Genomic DNA, 22,127 nt, shown 5'->3' on the forward strand with positions numbered 1-22,127 from the left:
CCGGAAGTCGGCCATGGAGAGCTTTCCAAATAAATAGCTTAATTTTGTGAGGCAAGTTCAACTTCCATAGATCAATCCACGACTTTTTCTGTTGCATATAATTAGGTCAAAGCTCTAGAGGCGGATGGTAAAATAAATAGCCAATTCTGTAACCTGAAGCTGTATCATATTGCTTGGATTTGTTCAAATCCCATTGCAATTTGTCCCTACTCTGCTGAATTTTAACTGACAAAGTCCTGTTTGCAACGTCTTGGGGAAATAGTTCTTGAATGAGATTCTGATTCCAATTTCTATCTTCACTAATTAGATCTTTAACTCTTGGAAACAACTCAGAAATAGCCTGTCTATTTGGCATGTCAGAAATCATTAGAGGATACGGAGGAGGCAGCCAGGGATCCTCAAAGGTTCGGATATCCTCACCAGTACCCACAGCCCAATTAAGACCTTTTTCAACAGTCTTTCGGCCTTCCAGTATGCTCCTCCATCCCCAAGAAGGTAAGACTCCAATTTCTGCCGTTATAGCATTACCATTGCTAAAGTATTTACCTCTTAAGATTTTGGATAATAAGGAAGTAGGCTGTGTTACAAGTCGCCAAAACTGTTTGCCTAAAAGCGCCAGATTTTAGATTCTGAGATCTTTAAATCCAAGGCCTCCTTCTTTTCGTGGGCGAGTCATAGTGTCCCAGCTAATCCAAGCCATCCGCCTTTTAGAACCTTTTTGTCCCCACCAGAACTGAGAAAGTAGAGAGTGAATTTCTGAGATTAAACCATCAGGCAACTTGAAGCAAGACAATGTATAAATAGGAATAGCTTCGCCCACTGCCTTAAGCAATACGTGTCTACCACCTGATGATAGAAGATTGCGCTTCCACCCTTGGATTCTTTTCCGAACCTTTTCTTTGATCATACTAAAAGAAGCCTTTTTCGATTTAGAGACTGTAGAAGGCAAACCAAGGTATTTATCCTGAGCCCCAATATGATTAATATTCATAGAGTTAGCCAATAGTGTACGAATAGTGGACGGAGTGTTGTGGCTAAAAAATACAGCAGATTTATTAAGATTTACCCTCTGGCCACTGATGCTTTCATAAGAATTCAATAAATGCAGGATATTTGAACATGCTTCAGGATTAGACTTACAGAATAAGATGGAATCATCAGCAAAGAGGAGGTGGTTGACCTTGGGACATCGTCTATGTATCTGAAGACCCTGAATTAGTCTGTTTTGTTCTGCCTTGTGTAGCAAGAAGGAGAGACCTTCTGCACAGAAAAGAAAAAGATAGGGAGATAGATGATCTCCTTGTCGAATACCTCTATTTGGTTTGAAGAAACCATAAGGTTGTCCTTCCACAATAACAGAATAAGAAACAGTTGTCACTAATTCTCGAATCCACATGATCCACCGGGAGTCAAAACCAAACTTCTCCAATATAAACCAAAGAAAGTGCCATTCCACCCTATCATATGCCTTACTCATATCTCTATGTACAAATACTTTGGAGATAATCTTGTAAAAGAATGAAGATAGGCTTATTGGTCTTACCTGAGTCATATCTTTAGCATCAGAAATCTTGGGAATAAGACAGATTTGAGTGTGGTTAAAACCCTTCAATATTCTGCCCCCAGAAAAGAAGCTCTTAACTGCTCGAAACACATCACCACTAAGTATGTTCCAGAAGCTTTGAAAAAAATTTTCTATCATACCATCATCTCCTGGAGCACTTTGAGGATGAATGCTAAATGTTGCGCGTTTCACTTCCTCCATAGTCACTGGTCTTTGAAGCCTACGGTTCATGTGAGTTGTAACCTTAGGTTCAAAATCAGTAAACAGAGGTTCAGGGTTCTCATGACAAGTGGAGGAAAAGATGTTCTTGAAATAAGATTCAGCTACAGAAGCAATACCAGCATTTGAAGTAGCCACTTCACCATCATTGCCAGTTAGTTGCCAAATTCTATTCCTTCGGGTTCGATTTCTAAATTTCTGATGGAAGAAAGCTGTATTCTGGTCACCATATTTGAGCCATTTGACTCTAGACTTATCTTTCCAATAAGATTCCTCATTTTGCAATGCTTTTTCAAGTTTGTCCTCTATTTCTGAAATGATGTCGCCTCCATGAATTCCTGCTAAACGAAGTTCCTCTAATTCCGACTGTAGTAAATCAATCTCCACCTTCGAATTAGATCTATGTTCTTGCTGCCATTTGACAATCTTATGCCGACAACGCTTTATTTTTTGAGCTAGGATATACATGGCTGAACCATCAATCTGTTCATGCCAAACCTCTCTAATAATCTGGCGTATTTCATCATTGGAACACCATCTTTCTTGGAATTTGAATCGGCGTTTAGATCTCTCAGTTCTCGGATTAGAGTCTAGGAGAAGAGGGGTATGATCCGAGCCTGATTCTGACAGTCTAAGAACCGTTGCATTGGGATAGAGTTGCTGCCAATCAACTCCTACCAGAAATCGGTCCAGTCTTTCCTGTATCAACTCATCACCCCTCCGTCTATTTGACCAAGTGAATGGTCTTCCGACCATACCAATATCAATTAGGGAATTATCATCAATAAAACTATTAAAGGTTTCAATATAAGAAGGAGATTTAGCACCCCCACCTTCTTTCTCCAATTGATTAGAAATGGCATTAAAATCCCCCATTAACACAACCTTACCATCGAACTGTTGGGTGACTGAAGTTAATTCAGCAAATTGAGCCATTCTATGTTGATCATTTGAACTGAGATAAACTCCTAGAACACCATAGGGATCATTAGAACCAGCTGTCAGAACTGATGCCGCAATGAAAAATCTACCATGCTGTAAAATCTGAACAGTGCAACCATCCCTCCATGCCATTGCCAAACCCCTGATAATCCATCCGGATCTACAATAAACCATTCCTTGAAACCACAAGATCTTAGTTTTCCTTCAACTTGTCGAGATTGATTTTTTATTTCACAGATAAAACCAACCTCGGGGGAGTAGGATTTGCAAATTCCTTTAAGATTGTGGATTGTCAGGGGTCTCTCCAAACCCCGACAATTCCACGAGAGCAGTTTCATATTTCTTTGGGTGCCACTTGAAGGCTGGCACCCTCCACCGTCATAGCAATTATATGAGGGTTCTGAGTCTCTGATTTGTTGCTCATGGTGTAGAGAAAATCAGAATTGGTATTCAATGATTCCAAAGAGACATAAGATATATGGAATGAGTGAATTAGAAAATGGAATGAATTAAAAGAGCAATGAATTGGGAGAGAAAACGAAAATTAGGGAGCTAAATGGAAAAGAAATTAAGAAGAAAATAAAAAATAGAAGAAGATGGAAAAGAGTTTGACGAAGAAAAGACAAAGAAAAGTGTGACCATGGAGGCGGCGCAGTGAAACCCTAGCAGAGCGTCGGGCGCTAGATGAGGAGTACGTACTCCCACTATTCATGGTGAAATAATTGTATAGTACTGAATGAACGAAATATAATTCATTATATAAAATCAAATTCAAACAACTTCCTGGATAATGAACCAAACACGTACTCATGGTAAAACAATTGTATAGTACTGAATAAATGAAATATATTCCACTAAAATCAAATTTAAACCGCTTTCTGCATAATGAATCGAACACGTATTCATGGAGAAATAATTGTATAGTACATGAATGAACGAAATATAATCCATTATATAAAATCAAATTCAAACAGCTTTATGTATAATGAATCGAACACATACTCATGGTAAAACAATTTTATAGTACTGAATGAATGAAACATAATCCATTATATAAAATCAAATTCGAAATACCTCTGACTACAATTTAGAGATTATCAATTCAATTCAATTCAATTCAGATTTAGAACACATGCATCTATTATTCAATTCAATTCAATTTAGCAAATGCATTCCATTCAAATTGATTGAAAAAATAATTCATTAATAAAATATTGTTGTTGTTGGTGATGACAATAAAATATACTTAGATGTGTAGTATAATCCATAAAATATTTGGTTGTCTAAAATTACTGTTATACTTAATGAATAATGGAGTTTAAAAAAATAATATTAGTGGATTAATATGCACTAAAAATACTTATTAATTTTATTTCTTCATGAGTAATAGAATGAGTATGTACATTTTTTAAAAAAATTATAGATTATATAATTCTAAAAAAATAAATAAGTTTTAAAAAAATTATAATATACTTATAGTTATTTTAAAAAAAATCAAATAATTGCAATGTTAATTTCATAGATTCCCAATAAAATAAAATAATATCGATCGTGAGAAACCTTGTCTCCATGAAGACAAAAACATTTTTCTGTATTTGATACTCACCTCGATGCATAAATGTTAGTGGAAAAATTAAAGATTAAACCGAAAAAAAAGGATCTCGTCCAATCTATTTAAAGTTCTAAATTTATCATCTTATTTTATGTTATTCTTTGACACCGTTATTTATATTAGGAGAAGAAAAAATTATAATGTTCAAATTTTTAAGATATATTATTAATAAATAAACAGTGAGTATATATTATTAATATCTCAAATCAAGTAAAGTTTTTATTGTACATATGAAATTTTGTTTTTATTGTACATATGAAATTTTGTACGTTTTAAAATTTATTTATATATTTATATATCTTCTGAAACTGGTTTAAATCTTAAATCAATAAAATTTTTTATTATTCTACAATATAAATCTATTTTTAAGCATTTAAAAATAATATTTGAATGAGATTTATCTATATCTATATCTATATATATAGATAATATTAAATTAAATTTAAATGAAATAAAAAAAACAAAAATTACGCTATTTAATAAATCAAAATTTAATTTTAAAAATAAGATAAAAGGTTGTTAAATGTGCTTTATTTTATTAGAAATGTTGGGACACTATTATATATAAAGGCCAAAATAAAAAAAAAATATTGTTAACTTGTTGGTGAAAGATAATATTTAAGTAAAAGATAAAAAACAAAGCTTTAAATTGATTAGGGAAAAAAAAGATGCAGCGCCATCCAACATCTATAAACAAAAGTTGTAAGCAGAGCTTAGAAAAAAACAAAAACTTCGTCAGAGCAAAGATGATAACAAGTCTTATAGAAAGGCCAAGTTAATCGCAATATTCTTAAAAAATCTAATCAGCGTGAATTTAGAGAAAAAGAGTAATGGTTGGAGCAGAAAATGGGTTGATTCCTTTTCTCCTTTTCCAAACGAACCTGAGACTCTTGCTATATTGAAAATCACTAATGACAATGACGGTTATCAATTCTAGAAGCAAAAGTATCTTGTAGTGTACAATTCTATAAAAAAATTTAACGAATAATATTAGGGGACAGTAATTTTTGTGATTGTTAGCCATCAATTAGCTATCAATGATGATTTGATGGTGTGAGATTGGTGTGAGATTTCATCCAATGATTCACCTTTCTCTGCTGTGCCAAAATTTAACAAAACTGCTCGTCCTTAAACTTTTTCAAATTTAACAGTGATCAAGACAAGTCTATCAAAAACAGAGTACAAAATTGGTTTCGAATAAAAAAGTCAAAGAAATAATATAGAAGTAAATCTAAAAACATTAAGAACAACAATGATAAATCATCTTCTTTTAAATCCATGACACTGCTAGTTCTTTCAAAATGTTCTTCTGTTTCTTCCGTGTGTAGTGGAGCAACAATATAAATGACTTTAGAGATACTCTTTATCACTTTCATCTTATATAATCCAGCTATCAATAAACATGCATACATGTATGACCAGCTTATATCTATTTTCGTTTTGTCACATATTCAACATGAAGGTTTACCCTTTAATAATGTATATTATGATTATGGATTATTTTTTTATTATAATAATACAGACAAATTTAATTATTCGTCCAATGTAAGATTGATGATGCTAATTGTTCAGTTGAAAATATATTTAAATTCAAATGTATAAATACACATAAATAATAATTAATTAATTTATTTATTTTTAATATATCATTTTCACAACATAAAAATCAAATTTTTTTGTAATTGAGTAATCAAGCTTTTCCATAATAAAATATTCAATTTTTTATGAATATAAAATTTATTCACCAATAAATTTTTGTATTTTATTCGTATCTTGACTATAAATATAAATTTAGTTTAATTATATTATTTATAAAATTTAATTACAATGTGAATCAAATTTGAATATATTGATTATGAAATTTGTTTATAAATATAAATATGATGTCATTCTATATTTCGATACAAGTGACAGATGTTCATATAGTATGGTTGAAAATCTTTATATTATGTACAAAATTATTTATGCAAAAAGTAAAAGTAAAAACTAAGCAAATTAATGTATCTATAAATCCTAATTCGTATGGAAAATCAACACAAAATTTGGATAATTTTGTCAACAATATTATTACATTTTGTAGATAGTTCTTTTAAAACATTGAATTTTTATTTTGTATGAATAAATTTGTTGGTGTATTAATTAGTCTTAGATAATTTTAGTACTTCAGTTTTCATAAGAAAGTTGATTTCATATAAAATTGAAATTTCAATATTCAAATGTCAAATACACGAAATCAATAACTAAATATTGAAAAATAAATCAAAATCATATCAATTGAATGAACTTCTTTCCAATATAAAATTTGCAAGTTTCTTATCAGACATAAAATTTGTGTTCTCGTATATATCAGTTGTGTAATCTATCGTTTCATATATAATTTGCCTTAAACTTGTCATTGTCTAAAGATCTAAGACTCACCATAAGCACTGTTTTTTCTTCGATATATTTTTTGTTGGCTCAGGATTCGGTGGTCTCAGAACTTTTGGACCACTTAATGGTTTCATTAGAAAACATATTTTTAGAGTATTTTTAACAATTGCTACATAGTCTTTGAACTAATTTTAATTACAAATTAATTCTATATATTTTATTTAATTATAAAAATTATTTTTATTTTATAAATTATTATTTTATCAACTATCTATTATATTTATTAACAATCAAATACAAAAACAACAACCAATTATATCTTCTATTGATCCTAATAAAATTTTTGGCCATTCCAATCGATTAAAAATATTAAATTTGATCTCGTGACGTTCGTCCATGGCTTCCAAATCGTGTTTCCTTGAAATTCAATCGATTGGTTTATCAAAACAATCAATTGAATTGTAACTCAATCGATTGAATTACAATGTATCACAAAACAATCAATTAAAAGTTGTAAGGTAGAATGGTTTTCGCTTAAACCAATTGATTGTTTATACTTTCCAATCGAATGAATGCCCAAAAACAATCGATTGTTTTTGTTACTCAATCGATTGAATTCACGAAAACAACATGGATTTGCCAAATACAATCGATTGTAAAGTGATGACATTGAAGTTTTAGCCAAATTCAATCGATTGGTAATGTAATCCAATCGATTGGAAGGTGATGAAGTTGAATTTTTTGCCAACTTCAATCGATTGGTAATGCAATCCAATCGATTGAAAAGTGATGACAATGAACTTTTTGTCAAATTCAATTGATTGGGAATGTAATCCAATCGATTGAAATTTGAAATGTGCTCTAAATAAAGCTTGAATAAAAAAATACAAAGTTTTCAATCTAAAAATATAAAATAGTTAAAAAATAAAAAATTATTTAAATATAATTTTTCAAGACACTCTATAACTTAGATGAATAAATATTATTTTTAAAATGAATTATGATATATTGATACAAAACTTATTGTGTGTAAATTTTTTTAAAAATTAATAAACCTCTCTCGTTAATAACAATATTGGAACTTAAATTTGAACGCTAATTGATATTATATATTGTGTAGGTACTTAGAGTATATTAGAAAAGTAGGTTAATAATTTGAAGAGAAAAATTATAAGTGTAAATTTATTTTTTTTTTAAATTAATTCTTATTGAACTATTCTACTTTTATTCCTTCAAATCATATCTTAATAAAAATATTTGTAACAATAATTTACATCCAATAAGAATATCTTAACGAGCAGTTACATCATTCTGTCATGGATTAATGCAAAATTTACAGAACGTGAGTACGTGATTGAGTATGTTGTTTTAGATTATAAACATAGGGGTAAAATAGGAAAAAAATAATCGACACCAAACCATCTGTATTCCTAATATAAATTGTTATAGATAAGTACAGTTTCTTAAAATTTTGGGTGTCCAGGCCACTACTCGCCCCCTCTAGGTCCGTCCCTGATTACTAGCTAATTAATTAATAATAAGAAATAATAATATCTATTTACTTTTTAGTATTTCTCAATTTTTGTGAATTAATAAAATATAAAAAAAATATTTTTTCCTTGCACAATCAATTTCACGAATAAAGTATCGAAATGAATAATTGCAAAATTAGAGATTCTATTCATTGACCTCGATTTTGTAATCAAAACGATGGTTTATTTTTTGAACACTACAATGAAAAACTTGATTGGAGTTTTGTTGATTACTGCAACGATGATTAACGATGAAGAAATAGTAGATATTAAATAGACGGATAAAAAATTAAAAAAAAGATTGGATATTGAGTAGATGGATGTTCTAAAGAAAAACAATTAAATTTTTTATAATCAAAGAAAATGATACACGATTTCAATGGTGGGATTGAATAATTAGTGATGGATTATTCTCCAATTTATAATGTTAATATTAGGAAAAGATAAGATTAGTTTATCTACATCAAAATAAAACAGCAAAAATTGAAGATAGAATTTTAAAGATAAGATAGATGAATAATAAGATAATTTCTAAAAAAGATAACAAGATTGAAATAGGCGCAGGACATATTTCAATCGATTGGGTAGCATTACCAATTGATTGAAGTTGACAAAAAATTCAACTTCATCACCTTCCAATCGATTGAATTACATTACCAATGATTGAATTTGGCTAAAACTTCAATGTCATCACTTTTTAATCGATTGTATTTGGCAAATCCATGTTGTTTTCGTGAATTCAATCGATTGAGTAACAAAAATAATTGATTGTTTTTGGACATTCATTCGATTGGAAAGTATAAACAATCGATTAGTTTAAGTGAAAACCATTATACCTTACAACTTTCAATCGATTGTTTTGTGATACACTGTAATTTAATCGATTGAGTTACAATTCAATCGATTGTTTTGATAAACCAATCGATTGAATTTCAAGGAAACATGATTTGGAAGCCATGGACGAACGTCACGAGATCAAATTTAATATTTTAATCGATTGGAATGACCAAAAGCTTTATTAGGATTAATGGAGGATATAATTGGTTGTTGTTTTTGTATTTGATTATTAATAAATATAATAGATAATTGATAAAATAATAATTTATAAAATAAAAAACAGTTTTTATAATTAAATAAAATATATGAGGTTAATTTGTAATTAAAATTAGTTCAAGAACTATGTAACAATTGTTAAAAAAACTCTAAAAACATGTTTTCTAATGGGACCGTTAAGTGGTCCAAAGGTTCTGGGACCACTGAATCCTGAGCCTTTTTTGTTTGCTAAATCACCTTATAAAAAATAGAGTATTTACCCAAATTGGTCCCTAAGAAATTTCAAAGTGGACGTTTTAGTCCTCAACTAAAATTAATCACTCCGTTGGTCCTCAACGTTTTTTGGCGTCAGACCAATTGATCCTTCCGTTAAATTGGTCTGTTAAAGTCTAACGGCGAAATCCAATGTGTCACATTGAATTGGTGACACAGATGATAAGAGACACGTGAGAAAGCAGACAATGTGGTCCCTGGGGTGGATTGTACCAAAACGACAATGAAAAATTACAGATAGCCATGAAACGACGTGTGAAAGCAAAATCTTCTTCTTCCTCTTGCCAGAACCCTAATTAACAAAGGCTATAGTGTTAACAATGGCTGCCGGAGATAATTGTGGAAGTTCATATCGACGGCGAGTTAAAGGTAGTGGTGACGGCAGTGTTAGCAGTGCTTCTGCCCACGGCGGTAGGTTCAGAGACGCCAAAGGAGAAACTCCAAGATGTCATTGTGGAGCCTATGCCATAGTTGTAGAGTCTGGAACGGAGAAAAATCCGAAAAGACCTTTCTTTGGCTGTCCTTTTTACAGGGTAATGTATTAATGATTTTAAACCTTTTTGTATGTAAAATATGATTTCTGATAATGTTGTACTCTAAACTCTTCTATTTTTATGGGCAGGAGAAAACTCCCCACTGTAATTTCTTTGTGTGGTTTGATAGGGTATTTCAATGTGATGGTCATGGTGGAGAGGATGATGATGCTCTGGCGGAGAAGGTGAAAAAGCTGAAAGAATTGCTTGATGCATTTGAGAAGAAGAATAAGAATGCCGTTGAGAATAGACAATGGTTCGGGTGCTGCAGTCCTGTGTTCTTTTTCATACTAGGATTTATGGTCTATCTTCTTGTAGGTAGGATTTAGTTAGTTTAAGGAAGATTTGATCTTATGTTATATAGTGTAACAAGTAATTACAGTGTTAGCTTTTGTTTATGCAACTATAATCTGTAAGTGCTAGGACAAGCAATGAACGATGAATAGATGAATGATGGGTATTTTCTGGATAAAAAAAAGTTACATTAGAAATGGAATAAAATTAGACATAGTTAAATCCAAGTACCATACTTGCATTCCATATAACCAAAGTTTAACACAAAAAGGTAGCTAGTCTTTAAGTTTTTGCTAGGAATACTAAGATCTTCCACAAAAAAAGGTGCAGTGACATGCACTATCAACATAATAACCAAACATAGACAGACCACGTTGTCTCAATAAGATGTACTAACAACATAACAAAATATGACAAAGTTGTATTAAACTCATAAAACTACGTTGATACAATAGGATCAAATCTATTTTGGAAGCCTTAGTCCAGGTGTTGGCATGAACTTGAAGATTCTTGAAGCTGTGCCAGAACTTGTAGCAACAAGTGTTTCAGGTGATGCTGACTGGGTAGGCCTCTGTGGTGCTGCGGAGATGGTTAGTCTTGGAGAAGGTGCTGGAGCAGATGGTGGGGTAGGTGCTGGAGTAGAATGTGGCCTCCTAATTGGTTGTTTAGGTCTTGAAGGCCTAAATATTGATGGAGGTGCAACATGGCTTAAATTGTTGGTTATCTGCTCCTAATAGAACACAAAATAAACAAATCATTAGACATTTTAGTCCCCAACTAAATAATTTATCTGACATATAGATCCCCAAATAGATAATTTATTAGGCAAATAGATCCTTAAGTATTAAGCTAATCAGTCACTATCACATTGAAGATTACATGAATGCAGGCAGTATGACAACAATATAATCACAACAAATTCAACTGAGATTATACCTGTGGCAGTGGTTGGGGTGCTGTTTGGGATAGTTGGACTTCATCTTGTGATGGTGGAGCAAATGAAATATTTTTCGTTGCTATTGGCTATCCATTTTTCTTAACCTTTGGGGGTGGTTTAGGCCTTGGTGGTCCCTTGCATGTCTTTGCATTGTGACTAGTCTGACCACATTTTTGGCAAGTGACCATGAATATCCTTCTTCCCTTTGTTGCATCTGGTGAATCCTCAACAGGATCAGGTTTTCTCTTTTTCTTCGTTGGCCGCCCAGGAGGTCTCTTAATGGTGGGTGGCTCTGGAGCCAAGAGACCAGTCTTTTTCCAATACTCCTCTAAGTTGACTGGTCTGATTACATGTTCATACGTGGCTCGAAATGCATCCATTTTGAGCCAAGGGTGCACATAAGGTTCTAGCCTATCACACCTCTTTTGTATAGCTGTCAACGCATGAACACATGGAATTCCTGCTCAACATTATCAGGCAGTAACATAAGATCAGCAAAAAATGGAATTCCTGCTCAATATTACATGTTAAAATCACAACTCACAAAAAATGAATAATAGTCCTAATCACCTGTTAGTTGCCACAAGTTGCAACTACAAGTGTGCCTTCCAAGATGCACACCAACTTTCTTTGAATGTCTCTGGATTTCGAATACATTACGATCGTTGTCACCAGTCCACTGGGCTGTCCAGAACTTAGTATCCTTCATAATATCTTCCATTTTTCTCTACTGAACTGGTGCCAATACTCCAGTGTAAGTGCTTAGAACCTTCTTATGCTTAGCCGTTCTCCTCATCAAGTAGCAACGGATCTCTTCCAACATGGTAAGAATGGGCTTTCCCCTGTAATAGTTTATTTTGGCATTCCAAACTTCAGTCATGTTGTTTGTCACATTATCAAGCTTGGGCCAATGGCTGAAATGAGCTTTGGTCCAGCATGATGGTTGAAATTTTGCAAGATAAGCCCATGCACGCTCATTCATTCTCTTCAACTGCTGCATGTGATTCTGGAATTTAGCATCTGTGGTACTCCTTGCACATGCCCAAACCATATTCTTCAACTGTTTGTCCTTAAACCTTCTTATAAAATTTTTCCAAATGTGTCTTACACAATTTCTGTGGTGTGCATTTGGCATCACCTCCTGCAAAGCAGGCAGCAAACCCTGCAGGATAGGTGCATGTAGTGTATGAAAGACATACAAAGTCTAATAGCATGCAAACTTTCAAATAATGAGACACGTAGATCCCCAACAATTTCATTTACCAGACACATAGATCCCCGACTAAGTCATTTATCAGACAAATATATTCTTATTTAAACAATTTATCAGACACCCTAAACCTTAATAACTTCCTCAGTCAGTCACGTATCACAAAGTTGGTAAGTTCAAGAGTATGATACTTATTCTAAGTTCAGGAATATGATACTTATTCTAATCATTCCAACATTATACAAAGCAACTCACCCACAAAGTATGTCTAAGGATTAGTAGATGATTTTGAGTACATTATTATGAATGAAATTAAGTCTGACTTACCTTCTGTTGGTCAGAGATAAAATTTCAGCCTTCCACTGTGTATTGACCCAAGTCCTCTTGCAGAAGTTGTAGAAACCATTTCCAATTTTGCTTCGTTTCACTATCAACCACCGCATAAGCAATCACATAGAAGTGATTGTTTGCATCTTGACCGACAGCTGACAACAGTTGCCCCCCATAATATCCTTTCAAATGGCATCCATCCAAACCAATCAGCGGTCTGCAGCCAGCCTTAAAACCTCTTTTACAAGCCTCCAGGCAAACATACAACTTGCTGAACAATGGTGGTGAATCAGGAATTGTTGGAATTAATTCCAATAATGCAGTGCTACCAAGGTTACTTTCATGTATCTCTGTGAGGTAATTTCTCAATTTTCCATACTGTGCCCTCTCATTCCCAACATACCTTTCTCTAGCAACCCTTAATGCTCTGTAAATCATCTTGTCACTGCACACGACATTAAAGTCTATCTTTATATGATCAAAGGCTTCTCCGTAAGTTAAGTGAGGCTGGGTCAATAGCCTTTTCTCTAGTTTATCAGCAACCCAGTTCTGGTCAGCCATGTTAGAACTGAATTCCCTTGCACAAGTGTGTTTGGGATTATAGGTCTTAACTTGGTAGCACCCCCTAGCACTGTTCCAGGCACAATAAATCAGCCATGGACATTCAGTTTCATTGCTATCACTCTTACTCTTCACTTCAGCCCCATTGATTTTTGGTGCACCTTCTGTAGCCCCTGCTTGCTGACTCACATCTGTAGTGTGTTTTGATCTTGATCCCTCACTAACATCAACAGTAGCTTGCACTTCATCTACTCCAGAGTTATCAGTTACAGTGGCCCCCCTCTTTTCCTTACACATGGCCTTGAACTTTGCCTTTGCACTCATAACCTTTTCCTCGCCATTTGCACACTTGCACCTAACTCTCTTCTTGTCATTTTTAACATAAAAAATCCTCCTCCCTTCAGCAATAGTGTAATCCTTTAGAGCTTTTTTGAATTGTTCAACTGTGGTAAACTCCATGTTTAGCTGGAGTTAAACTTCACCAAAGGCTGCCTCCTCATTGAATTGAGGCCAGTCAAAATCATCTCCCTCATTATCAGATGATTGAGGTGTATCAAACCCCTCTGACTCAAAACCTAGACCATCAGACTCATCACTAAATATTTCACTATCAACCTCCCCTATACCATGTCCAGCAGTAGAAGTAGGCCTGGCAGTGTACTTGGGCCCAGCTGTGTTATTGGGCCTAGATGTGTGGGTATGCCCAACAGTTACTTTAGGACCAGCATTCTTCCTTACATTTTTTGCAATTTTTTTCTTGTCAGCCTTCTTATCTCCTTTGTCACCTTTTCTCTTGGTTAAGTTAATGAGCAATTCATCTTCATCATCATCGGTTTCACTCTCAAAGCCTAGAGGTGGGGGTTTATACGCCTCATCTTCAGCACTTTCATAGCTATCATAGCTATCACCATCAGAGATTGGATCATCAGAAAAGACCTCGGCTTCTCTATCGTCATCAGTGTGTTCTTCATTCATGCTATTATTACCATCATCTCCCTGACTGAGATTCATCTCATCTTCTTCCGACCATTCAACATCTTCCATAATTGGGTGGTCAAAAAATAAGTACAACTCATCAGTTTCTTTATCTTCCCTCTTTGCATCACACATCTCTCTAATTTCTTTATCTCCATAAATAGGGTGTAAGCCTTCTTCCATGCTAGGAGCTCTTGGATCATACCAACACATCTTCTTGAATTCATGGTAGCCGAGTTCTTCAAACAACTTCTTCAAGTCAAAGTAATTCATTAAGTTCAGATCCATCGGAGGAAATCTTGTTACATTGCCATTAAGATACAGAAGTTTACCCTTGTTATCTTTGACAAAGCTCCCCCCATGTTGAAACACAGGGGTAACCTATTCAGTCATCTGTAATTTACAAATATGGAATAGCACTATCAATAGCAGAATAATAAATGTTGCCCTTGATCAGATAAAATTTGGATAAAATTTCATCAATACTAAATGTTACTCTAACTTCTATTATTTGGATAAATTTCATAATCAGCTTAATACATCAATACGATGTGTTCATCACTTCATATTGTGTCTTTTTTATGTTAAACTCGTATATGTATGCACCACAACACTTATCAGTAACCCATGTGAAACAGTATCAAAGAATCAAAAACAACTTTTATTTCCAGCAACTAATGGTATTCTAACAGAAACAACTACTGCATGATCACACTGTTAAACAATGTCAACAATGATCAACTATACCATCAACATCTTAATCAATAAACTCATCACTATACTAACCTCGACCAGTGGCTGTGGCGAGCGAAACACTCACAGGGAAATTCTTCTGCAATAATGCTGACTCGTTCAAACTCTAGCGTCGGAGGTGGTCGGAGGACTACAGGTTGGCTTCCTTAGTAAAACCTAGGAGAAGAGAGGAAGTTCAGAGTAATTTTATTTTGGTGAAGGGAAGGCAAAGAGATGCTTCAGTTTTGATAGGCTCTTCCTCTCACAGAACGACGTCGTGCCCTACTCTAAACTGCAGCGTTTTGTATCAATCTGGCTAGGGACTAATTCGTCCGAACGAAACACGTGAAATTTCATCACAGTCACACGACATATCAAAGGATCAATTTGTCTTACGCCCAAAAACGTTGAGGACCAACAGAGTGATTAATTTTAGTTGTTAGTTGAGGATTAAAACGTTCACTCTGAAATTTCTTAGGGACCAATTTTGGGTATATACTCTAAAAAATATCATTGAAAAACTTGTTTTGAGGCAAGTTTAGTTAACTTCAATAAAAGTTAGCTAATTTTTGAATGGACAAATTTTTTATTCTAAAAATAAACTCTTAAAACAGAGATTTTTTTAGTCGATCACATTCTTGTAATCTACAACAAAAAACGAACTGCCAATTTAAATGGTTTTGTTTAGAACATTTCTTTTTAAGAGTTTAATATGAGATTAAAGCAAAAATAATACAATAATTAACTGGTCATGCATACATAAAATTATCTTAGATTTCAACGAAACAGAGACCGACACCCCTACTAGAGAACTATTTTATGCTCTATTGTCTCCACTTTCCTCCTTTTCCTCCTTTTCCACCTCTCCCTCTGCCACCTTTTCCTCCGCGATGAGGCCTTCCTCCACCACTGCCGCCTAATGCTTTGTTCTGATTAGATTTTATTTGCATCTCTTCTGGCAATGGAAGAATATGATCAACGCACTTCCGGAAGCTGAAATCTTCAACAGTGTTGTCCTCCCTGATGAGGAAGAAGCACCTGCTCTTGTAGATTGGATGATTGCGGACTTGGAAGCCGCGGATCCCTACACCAATCTTCCTGTCGGACTCAGCATGCCCTTTCTTAAGCAACTCCAACAACACAAGATGTTCATACTGATGCATACAAGAAAGTCACTAATGATTCAGTAACATATATACCTTCAGAATTCAGAATCTAGATACATTTCAAACACCAATTTAAACATCTGGTGGCAAATAATCTTCATAAAGTTCAACAACTCAATAACTTAATGCAAATATACGGTGAAACTCTGTTGTCAAAACCATCGCACTGAATATCAAATCAAGAATGCATGCATTGAAACAACTGGTTCTTCTAATGAATAGGTAAGGCTGCTCGCCCCTCCTAAATCTTTAAGAAAAAGTATAGGGTACCAACATATTATCTGCCAACTTATTATCAATAATAATTAATTATTATATTTTAAACACATATATAAGAGATACATCCAAAAAATATATCTATAAAGACACTTCTGTTAAATACAGTCATAAAAAATATATTTTTATTAGACACGTCCACAAAGACACTTTCATTAAACACAGTTATAAATAAGAGTTGGCAGAAGTTGGCAAAAATACTTACGGTAACGTAGCGGAATTGAATCTTTAATGACTTAACAGAAAGATTCGAAAATGCAAGTGAAAATTGAAGAGTTCAGGAATGTCCACAAATTATAAACATAAATTGGATATAATATGGGTAATCAATCAGTTAATGAAGGTGTATAAAACACTTTGAAAAGAGAATCAAATTTGGGAAAAGTTCTTTCAGTGCTCAGAGTGAGATGTATAATATTTTTTAACCGCTGGACCATCCCTTGAGAAAATTATGATCTGCAACAACCTGCGAAACTTTACCTAAATTTTGCTCCAAATATTAGCAGAACTCAATCGATATCATTCACAGATTCTAACTAATCATAAATAAAATGAATCGCATATTCTATTTTGTTTTGGGCATACCTTGTTGATGTTGAGATGGTGAGGCCAAAGATGAAGGAATTTGTAGAAGTAATTGAACATGTCAGAGGAAGACTGGAAGCTCTTGGGCCCCAACTTCACGGCTTCTTCTAATCCTTTGGGTTCGTCAATCTTCTCCAAGCGTTGTTCCTCTACGGACTTCTCCTCAGCCTCCACCTTCTGCTTCTTCGGAGCGACAACGTCGTCCTCCTTCGCTTCCTCTTGTTGTTGGGCATCCTCTCTGGGTCGCTTCTGGTTCGGGTCGGCGACGTTGTCGTCCTTCTCGAGCTCCATGTCGACAGCTGCGGCGCTGGGATCGACGGGTTCCGGTGCGGGGCCTTCTGCCATTTGCGTTACGATTCTGAAAGCAAATTAAGAGTTAAAACCCTAAATCGATTCAAAATTGTGACAGGACTCAAATGTGGTAACTGCAACAGAGAGTGGAAGCACCACTCCCTTTTTATAGGGAAAATTATTGTAAAGACCATTAATAAAACTTAATTAATAAGAAGGACGGTTAATATTAAAATTATTAAAAATGATTAATTTAAATAAAAATTTAAAAATAAAAATTTAAAAGATGATATTATTTTAATAATTTATCTTTTTCTTTTTCTTGTTTTCTTTCTCTTATCTTTTTCACCTATAGAAAAATCATGATTTTCAAACTCATTCCACCTCCATACCCTAAAATTGATCCAGCCGAAAAAATGCCTTAATTCAAAGCTTATGAGACTATTAGTTACTGTTTTGTTTTACTGATTATGTGATTTTCAATTTTGTTTCTTTCAAGTCATAAGGCATATGCATTAAACAAAATTTAAGTTAGTTTTTTTAATAAATATAATAGTGTATTATTGATGTTAAGAGCGATATCTTTAACCCCAATAAGAACTCTAATAACACTTGTTATCTATGTTGAAAAATACACTAATGAACGAATGAATCTGAATTTGAAGGGTTTATGTTCAATAAGATGTGTTTAGTATGAGGCTAAAAAAGAAGATGGATCAGTTTTTATTTCTAAAGTTGTGTTAGAAATTTTTTTTTATGAACTTTAAATGCAATGCTTTGGCGTTGCTTATGATTGTAACATTTCTTTTCATTGTCTAATTAAAAGAACCTGATTAGATGTCATGACTATGTTTACACAAAAAAATTGCAAGAAGATGGAATTTCTATTACTAGAGTAAGGCTTTAACCAATTATTGGTTCCTCTGTGCATCATATTCAGTGTGTGTTGTAGTGAATAACTTGACCCCAATCTTTAAGAATACATGCAAGATGACAACGGTTGGAGCAATAGTGTTTGGGACTTCAGTTAGACTAAGAATAAGAATGCATTGTTAGATCATGATGGAGTGTTAGAAGAAGATTGTTCTGGTTTTGATCAATCCTTTAGTTACACTTTTTGCAATATATTTGTACTTAATAATTGTTGTTTATTATTGAAAGTATTTGTACTAGGATCCAGAAAATTTTAAGAGTGAGCACAAAAGTATCTAATTAACTAGTCATTTTAAACTTAAAACATCTTAATTAAATTTTAAATAACTTGTTATTCTAACTAATTTTACTTTTATTTATTTTTATACACATTCAATAAAAAAAAGAGTGAATTAGTTGGTACATTAGCGCTTATTAATACATTAGTATTTATAATTTGAAACTAGATTTATATATAAATAGTAAATACCAAAAAAAACCTATATATAAAAAGTATGTTTATATAAAATATTAGAAACTTAATTTATAATTAATTTTATTTGTTTTTAAATAATTACATTTTTTATATATTTTTTAATTTAATTTTGACACACTGTCAGATTAAAGATTTTATGTATTTATTTAATTATGTATTATAATTAAAAATATAATTTTTTATATTTATCACCTAAATAGTTATCTAAAAGAATAAATGATTAAATGACTATGTAAAAAAATATACATATTTTAACATATTAAAATTAACTTCTATGCTTTTAAACAATTGTTCTACTACTCATTATAATTTTCAAATATTAATTACCACCCATTGAATTAGAAAGTTTATTTGTTATAATATTTATGACATAAAATACTTTTTAATCTAAAATAATTGTTGCAAGCAAGATTATTTAAAAGATACAATTAAAAAGTATTATATAATTTTAAAATAAAGAATATTAATTAATAGATAAATATTATTTTTTCTTATTTCAACTAATTTTTAAAAAAAATTAATAATTTTGCTTATATTTAAAAAAACTGAATTTTAGTTTGATAATTAACTAATTAATTAATTTTAAAAATTATATTAACACTATTCATTATTTTTTTATTGGGTTAATTTATTTACTTATTTTTTATTTTTATATTAAATCAAATTTAATTATTAATTATTTTTTATTTTTGTGGGGGCAAGTGCCCCCTCCTATATACCCTGTGTCCGTCCCTGTAACTTTTAATGATTGTTGTTTTTTACCGTGTACTTGTACAATGAAGCTTAAGGAACAGTGATATGAAAATATTAGAGTGGTCTAATTTTATTAGAAGACTGATATGGAAGCATAATTATTTATTGAATATTTGACTTGTAATGAAATATCAATTAAAAATTTTATAGAAAGTATTTTTTTTTCTAAGATTTTTTTGTTTAACTATGAGCAGAGTTACACAATTTTAGTGTAAAATTGCAGAATTTGTACAAAAAATTATAAAATATTAGTACAAAATCATAGAATTAATGTAGAATTGCAGATTTTTTATTTACTAAGTGCAACAACTAATGTAGAATTATAGAATTTTGTCATTTGATTGAGTAGAACTAAAGCCAAAACCTATTGCATAATTCAAGTGCATATTTGCACATATGCTATTAAAATCAACATAGAACTACAAAATTCAAGTGTAAAATTACACAAATTTAAATAAAAATCGAAGTAAAATTATAAAATTTAAGTGTAAATTTTTACAAATACAATTAAAATCAAAGTAGAATAACCTCGTATACATAATATAAGAAAAACCAACATTGCAATTTTAAATGTGACAATCTATAAAGTTAAAACTATTCAAAAATACTCGTATTCTTTCTGGATTAGGATTTTTACATTTAGAACGATTATAACCATTCTGATCATATAGGCTATATTTGTAAATGCACATATATAAGGAATTAGCATATATGAATCTTTAGGTACATCATTAATTTCAGCTAATACTTTCTTTTTTGCAGTCCAAGTTTGGGGGAGTAGATCTTTTCTAGTGAAAGAAAAATTGAATGGTATCCAGTGTTTAATCTAACCATTTGTTGCTTTCTCTCTCTTATTTATTTATGGTTCCATTTATAGAATTAAAGGTGAGAGATCACACTGCATTCTGTCAAGTGATAAAAAAAACTAGAGAGGATCCATTTCCCAAGCTTGGTGATATATTAGTGAAAATTCGTATTATTTGAAAATGTCATTTCGTATGTCATTAGGCAACTTATCAAGAGTTAATATCAACTTGTCCACAATAATTGAAGACACTGAATTAGACCTAAAAGAGTGAGTACTCTCCAATGCATCTTGAGCTTGTGTCTATGACTCTTGATAAAATGTCTCACTACGAAGAGCGGAGAATTTTTTTCCATAGCATAAGCCGGCAATTTTCATGGATAATTTTCAACCTTGTTGACACAAATTATTTTACCCAGATTGTTTTTAAAAGAACTTGTATGTAAACTTATGAGCAATACCATATTTAAACAATGTTTTTCTCAGCTCACTTATATTTTGAAAAATCTGTTTTTTTTATAAGATCATTCCACTTAGTAGAACCATTGATAATCTAGGATATAAGGACAAATTGGGTTGTACATGGAATTGGTGTCAATGAAGTTTGACTATCAATATTAGAGACGACGTCGACTGTTTGAGTTGAATTATTTGATAGTGTACTAATCATAAAAAAATTTAAATTACTTTTATAACAATTCATTGATCACTAATATAAAAAAAATTTATAAAAAGATAAAATAGTTGGAATACATACCTATCATGAATGTTGTTGTCATTGTTCTCATGAGGTGTACTATCATGGTTAGTCTTTTCTATCTCCATGATGTATACATGAGTTGTATCATCATTGAATGTGATCAATTGGTTACCAATATCAATAAGATTCATGAGTTGAGATTAGTTAAATTTGACTATGTAGGTAACGCATTTGTTCTGCATATTTCTTTGGGTTGGAAGTCATATTTTATATATTAAATTTGAATGCGTACATTCTTCTTTAATTAGTTTTCTTGTAGTTTTTCCTCCATGATAAATAATGTTTTGATTTGATACAACTTTAATATTGTCTCCAACGTGAAAATAACAAAAAATTTGTCACCGACGAATAGTAGATTTCATGTCTATGCAAAAATATAAATCAATAAATAACCAATAATAAAAACATGGATTACAAGAAAAAAACATTAATATTGACTAATTACTGTTAATTGTTGACTACTCTATAAAATAAAATAATAAAACATTAGAAATTTCTCAAAAGCAAACAAATCGTGAGGAGTAATAGATGACAGGGACCAATTAAATTAGTACCGATTATTGCATTATTCAAGGGCTAAGTTTTGAATGATTGAAAAAAAAGATATCTATCAAGTCAAATTCCACATGTTCTGGATTATTTGTTTTATGCTAATTGTTGATTACTTTATATATGATAATAGTAAGACATCAAAGTCAAATTTCACGCGTTCTGAATGATTTGTTTTATACTAATTGTTGACTATTTTATATATGATAATAGTAAGATATTAGTATACTCCGAAATTTTACGTTTTGTGATTGGCAGCAACAAATATCTATATGAACTATAAATAAAAGTATATCAATAAAGATTTGAGTATGATATATAATTAGAAAAAGGGTTAACCACCAAAAATGCCACCGAATTATTTAAACGCTGACAGAAATGCACCCAAATTTTACTA

General features: G+C 32.0%; 2 protein-coding genes across 2 annotated transcripts; both read right to left on the reverse strand.

Moving 5' to 3' along the window:
- Nucleotides 1–11,415: 11,415 nt before the first annotated feature.
- On the reverse strand, nucleotides 11,416–12,050 carry LOC107495491 (uncharacterized). The gene is made up of 2 exons (XM_016116638.1): nucleotides 11,900–12,050; nucleotides 11,416–11,789 (listed from the first exon to the last, which is right to left on the reverse strand). The coding sequence occupies exons 1-2, from the start codon at nucleotides 12,048–12,050 to the stop codon at nucleotides 11,416–11,418; spliced, it is 525 nt and encodes a 174-aa protein (XP_015972124.1).
- Nucleotides 12,051–15,870: 3,820 nt separating this feature from the next.
- Nucleotides 15,871–17,607, reverse strand: LOC107495654 (protein EMBRYO DEFECTIVE 514). The gene is made up of 2 exons (XM_016116832.3): nucleotides 17,165–17,607; nucleotides 15,871–16,291 (listed from the first exon to the last, which is right to left on the reverse strand). The coding sequence occupies exons 1-2, from the start codon at nucleotides 17,507–17,509 to the stop codon at nucleotides 15,962–15,964; spliced, it is 675 nt and encodes a 224-aa protein (XP_015972318.1). The 5' UTR covers nucleotides 17,510–17,607; the 3' UTR covers nucleotides 15,871–15,961.
- Between the last annotated feature and the right edge of the window lie 4,520 nt (nucleotides 17,608–22,127).

The sequence above is a fragment of the Arachis duranensis genome, chromosome 6 (assembly GCF_000817695.3).
Source record: "Arachis duranensis cultivar V14167 chromosome 6, aradu.V14167.gnm2.J7QH, whole genome shotgun sequence".
Classification (NCBI taxonomy): Eukaryota; Viridiplantae; Streptophyta; class Magnoliopsida; order Fabales; family Fabaceae; genus Arachis; species Arachis duranensis.

What these genes read in the sequence shown, in the direction of transcription:
- LOC107495491 (XM_016116638.1), bottom strand. Translation starts at nt 12,050, where the DNA reads ATGGAAGATATTATGAAGGATACTAAGTTCTGGACAGCCCAGTGGACT. An exon ending in CAACTTGTGGCAACTAACAG is followed by an intron (nt 11,790 to 11,899) that starts GTGATTAGGACT and finishes AATGTTGAGCAG; the next exon opens with GAATTCCATGTGTTCATGCG.
- LOC107495654 (XM_016116832.3), bottom strand. Translation starts at nt 17,509, where the DNA reads ATGGCAGAAGGCCCCGCACCGGAACCCGTCGATCCCAGCGCCGCAGCT. An exon ending in ACCATCTCAACATCAACAAG is followed by an intron (nt 16,292 to 17,164) that starts GTATGCCCAAAA and finishes TGTATGCATCAG; the next exon opens with TATGAACATCTTGTGTTGTT.